The 4,605-nt window shown below is 40.3% G+C and overlaps 1 protein-coding gene across 1 annotated transcript in view; it reads right to left on the minus strand.

Moving 5' to 3' along the window:
• Positions 1–4,605, minus strand: part of LOC113468624 — a 28,420-nt gene continuing 23,815 nt past the window's right edge. Inside the window, exons 3-6 of the mRNA XM_026825698.1 lie at positions 1,729–1,915; positions 1,368–1,678; positions 737–1,257; positions 1–453 (exon numbers count right to left, since the gene is read on the minus strand). Coding sequence (XP_026681499.1) covers positions 39–453; positions 737–1,257; positions 1,368–1,678; positions 1,729–1,915 — 1,434 coding nt within the window. The 3' untranslated portion in view covers positions 1–38. The remainder of the gene's footprint in view (positions 454–736; positions 1,258–1,367; positions 1,679–1,728; positions 1,916–4,605) is intronic.

A 4,605-nucleotide genomic window follows, 5' to 3' on the forward strand; every position in this document is an offset into this window, starting at 1 on the left:
TTTCTAAACAAAAAACAGGGTCGTAAAAAAAGGTCACTTTATTTCTTAAGCTGTACATAAGTGATGGCCGGACAAAACCCGCTTTTCTTACAGAACATCCTGTACACGTTCATGATCGCCTGGTTCATCCTTTCTCCCTTCACGTACAACTCAATCAAGTTATACATCACAGCCGAACATTCATACGGGGAGTAAATCAAATGAAACCCGAGATTTACCTTACTCCTATTGATAAACTTACTGTGGAAAAGTGTTTCTTGGTTTAGAAGGACTAACGAGTTGCCAAACTTCCACAGGAGAAGCAGTTTGACTAAATTCATATCGTAAACACCCTCTTGGTAAGCCTTCTCCACCATTGTATGCCTAAGAAACTCGCGGTAGTTGATGCTGAAAGAGATAACTTTGGCCAAAACATCATCGGAGGGGTCTAAACCGGCGGTTTTCCCCTCCAAAGGGGAGCTTTCTCTCTCGAAGAAGGCGCTTTTGTCCTTCGTTTTCGCGGAACATCGCGGACAAGTGCATAACTGGACCCTCTTCAATTCTGTGTCCGCCTCGGTGGTAATTTCCATCGAGGTGATGGGTTCTCGGAACTGCCTCGCGTCTTGCGCGAACGTGCGGTTGCGCCCCAATAGCGCTCGGATGCGCTCAAACATTTCCCGTGACGTGTCGCGCTCGAAGCGCGACTGGATTTCTTTCTTGAATTGCGCGTCGTAGGTTTCCACGTCTTGAGTGGAGAAGAGAGCTTTTTCTCTCGAAGAAGGCGCTTTTACCCTTCGTTTTCGCGGAACATCGCGGACAGGTGCATAACTGGACCCTCTTCAATTCTGTGTCCGCCTCGGTGGTAATTTCCATCGAGGTGATTGGTTCTCGGAACTGCCTCGCGTCTTGCGCGAACGTGCGGTTGCGCCCCAACAGCGCTCGGATGCGCTCGAACATTTCCCGTGACGTGTCGCGCTCGAAGCGCGACTGGATTTCTTTCTTGAATTGCGCGTCGTAGGTTTCCACGTCTCGAGTGGAGAGATTGTCTTTGCTGTCTATTTGGTTATCTGCATTCCTTCCAACTTCCTTTTGGTTTCCTAGGGAATTTCTTTCAATATTCAGACCTCCTTTAGCGGATTCTCTCGATTCTAAGTCACCTTTGGTGTCGATTCTCCCTACATTACTTTTCAGGTCTCCTTGGGCGTTAAATTTCCCTAAAACATAGTTTCTTAGGTCTTCTTTCGTGTCAATTTTGTTCCCCAAGCCATTGTTTCTTAGATCTTCTTTTGTGTCTTTTTTATTCTCCAAAACAAGGTCTTTTAGGTCTTCTTTGTCGAGATTCCCTACAACATTTCTGTGTAGGTCTTCTTTGTCCATTTTATCCTTAGATCTTCTTTTGTGTCTATTTTATTCTCCAAAACAAGGTCTTTTAGGTCTTCTTTGTCGAGATTCCCTACAACATTTCTGTGTAGGTCTTCTTTGTCCATTTTATCCCCTAAAATATCATTTCTCAGGTCTCCTTTGGAATTTCCAAATCTTTCAAGAATACTTCCACTTTCCAAACGATTATCTCCCAACGCTTCTTCTTTCTCAAACCTTCCGTCCTTTCGCCCTCCTTCCACGAACCTTCCGTCTCTTTGCGCACCTTCCACAGAACTTTCTTGCGCTCCCTCCTTGAGCCTTCCGTCTTTTTGCGCATCTGCGCGTACAAACTGCGTATGACACACGCGCACCAGAACTTTTGCGCACCTTCCACAGAACTTTCTTGCGCTCCCTCCATGAGCCTTCCGTCTTTTTGCGCATCTGCGCGTACAAACTGCGTATGACACACGCGCACCAGAAACACATTATAGCCGGCGCGCACGTAATACTTGAGCACCTTTTGCGCATGCGCCGTCAGGACTTCGTTCTCATCGAGTACGTAGAAGAAGTTGACCTGTTGAAGAAGAAAGAAAAAAGATAATTTAATGCTCTGATTTTTAATTTTTTTTATATATTTTTTTATTTTATTTCTATTTTTGTAATGTGTTGACAATTTGTCAAAATTTAAATAGGTACAATACATTGATTGATAGGTTGATTGATTGATTGATTGGTTGGTTGGTTGGTTGGTTGGTTGGTTGGTTGATCGAAGAAGAAGAGATGACACCCATGAATTAAATAAAATCTAAATCATGATTTCTTTGTGGTGAAGCTGAGAGCTTCTTCAAAATTTTTGTGGATATCACAGCATTACTAAGAGCCTCCTTTACCATTTATGACATTATCATATACTTTTTCTTTCTACTCTAGTAATGCCGCCACTGGTCGCTACTCGATTAAAGTAGCTACTCAATTGTCCTCACGAGGCTGAGTGCACCCCGAACTCCAAGCACAGAGATGGAGGTTGGTTAGTGAAATTTGCTTGAAAAAAAAAGAAAAGTTAATAACTTAAAAAATACAAGCCCCACAAAAAGGGTCTATTTTACTTCCTCTTAAAATCCTAAATAGGTGAGGTCCGTTCTCGGAACGGCTGGCTTTCTCCTGTCCTGTCTTCCTTCTCACTTCGCTTTCGGGACAAAAAAACCTCCGCAGTTACAGTCCCCTCTATCAAACCTAAAAATCTCTAATCTAAAAAGAAAAGAAGAAAATAATCAAAATTTTAAAAACAAAAAAACAGGGCGTAAAAAACCTTTTATTTCTCAAGCTGTAAAAAAAATCTCTTAAAGAGAAAAGAAAAAACTCAAAAATTTCCAAACAAAAAACAGGGTCGTAAAAAAGGTCACTTTATTTCTTAAGCTGTACATAGGTGATGGCCGGACAAAACCCGCTTTTCTTACAGAACATCCTGTACACGTTCATGATCGCCTGGTTCATCCTTTCCCCCTTCACGTACAACTCAATCAAGTTATACATCACAGCCGAACATTCATACGGGGAGTAAAGCAAATGAAACCCGAGATTTACCTTGCTCCTATTGATAAGCTTACTGTGGAAAAGTGTTTCTTGGTTTAAAAGGACTAACGAGTTGCCAAACTTCCACAGGAGAAGCAGTTTGACTAAAGTCTAGTTGTCACGAGAGAAAAGTCACATACTGAAGCGAGAGACCTAGGAGATGATTTCAGTAAGATTTCCACTGATAAGAAATTGCTGTCAGTGTCGAAGAAAAAAAAAACAGTGAGTCAGCCTAGTTAGCTTGGTTGGTAGAGCGTCTACCTTGTAAGCGCTAGGTCACGGGTTCGATTACCGCCCGGGGCGGATTTTATCCTAATAATGTTCCTTCTCGGAACGGCAGGCTTTTTCCTATCCTGTCTTCATTCTCTCTTCGATTTCGGGACGATAATATCTTAGCAGTTCCAATTCTCTCTGTCAAACCTCTTGAAAAAAAAATAATAATAATAAAAATATATTGGAAAAATAAAAATATCCTAAATTTAATAGGAAAACCAGTGTGAAATTTTTCAATCCCCCCCCGGAATCGAACTAGAGCCTTCAGCATTCCAAATCACTGATACGTTATCAGAGGACACTGATACGTTATCAGATTGATTCAACTATCAACAAACCTCCTGCACTGACTAAAAAACAACACGGACCTCAACGTGTTAAACAAATGTAAACAATGGACAGGGTGGCATGGAAAAGGGACAGAATGCAAATGGTGTATCAGATGTACTGTTGAGACACCCGTATTTTTTTGCTTATGAACACCAGACAATTATCTTGCTGATGTTAAATATCGAAGGAAACTTCTAGAAACAAGGACGAGACACTGTCGAAATTTTTTGAAGGAAAACATTCTAATTTGACAAAACACGGGACTTGTAGCAAACTCCGTATTTTTTTACTCATGAACACCAGACGGTACTTGTGCAGAAGTCACCAGACAATATTATCTTGCTGATATTAAATATCGAAGGAAACATCTGGAAACAAGGACAAGACACTGTCGAAATTTTTTGAAGGAAAACATTCTAATTTGACAAAACACGGGACTTGTAGCAAACAACAACTTCTAATTTGACAAAACAAGGGACTGCCAAAAGAGGCTCCAAAATGAATCCATCTAACTCGTCACAAAAAAGTTTATACTCGGACAAAATTTTATTTAAAAAAGTCCCATCTATCTTCGTCAGACAAAAACGTACCAAGTCCAACCATATTCTTCAGACAAAATCATACCAAAAGTCAGAGACATTACAAAATTTAAATCTTCTTCTTAGACGAAAACGTACTGTACCCAAAATATCGCACTTTTTGAGACAAACACGTACTGAAAATTCACATTCTATCTTTCAGAGAGAAAAATGTGCCTACCAAAAACACACCTCAGACAAAAAAGTAACGAAAATTCACTTTTTGAGACTAACACTTATTGAAAATCACATGTCTGAAATCTTTTAGAGACAAAAATGTGCCTACAAAAAACACCTTCGGACAAAAATTTACCAAAAAATCTCACCTATAAAAACGGATAGTCACAAAATTACCTTGTTCCCGCGAAAAATTCGCGAAGATTTCCGTTTAAAATTGCAGAGCACTCTTCATTCCCTCGTATTATGGAATAAAATTCGTACCAATTTGAATCTTCTTCGTATTTGGAATAAAATATAATTCGTACCAATTTGAATCTTCTTCGTAAAGTGA

The sequence above is a fragment of the Diaphorina citri genome, unplaced genomic scaffold (assembly GCF_000475195.1).
Source record: "Diaphorina citri unplaced genomic scaffold, Diaci psyllid genome assembly version 1.1 scaffold795, whole genome shotgun sequence".
Lineage (NCBI taxonomy): Eukaryota > Metazoa > Arthropoda > Insecta > Hemiptera > Psyllidae > Diaphorina > Diaphorina citri.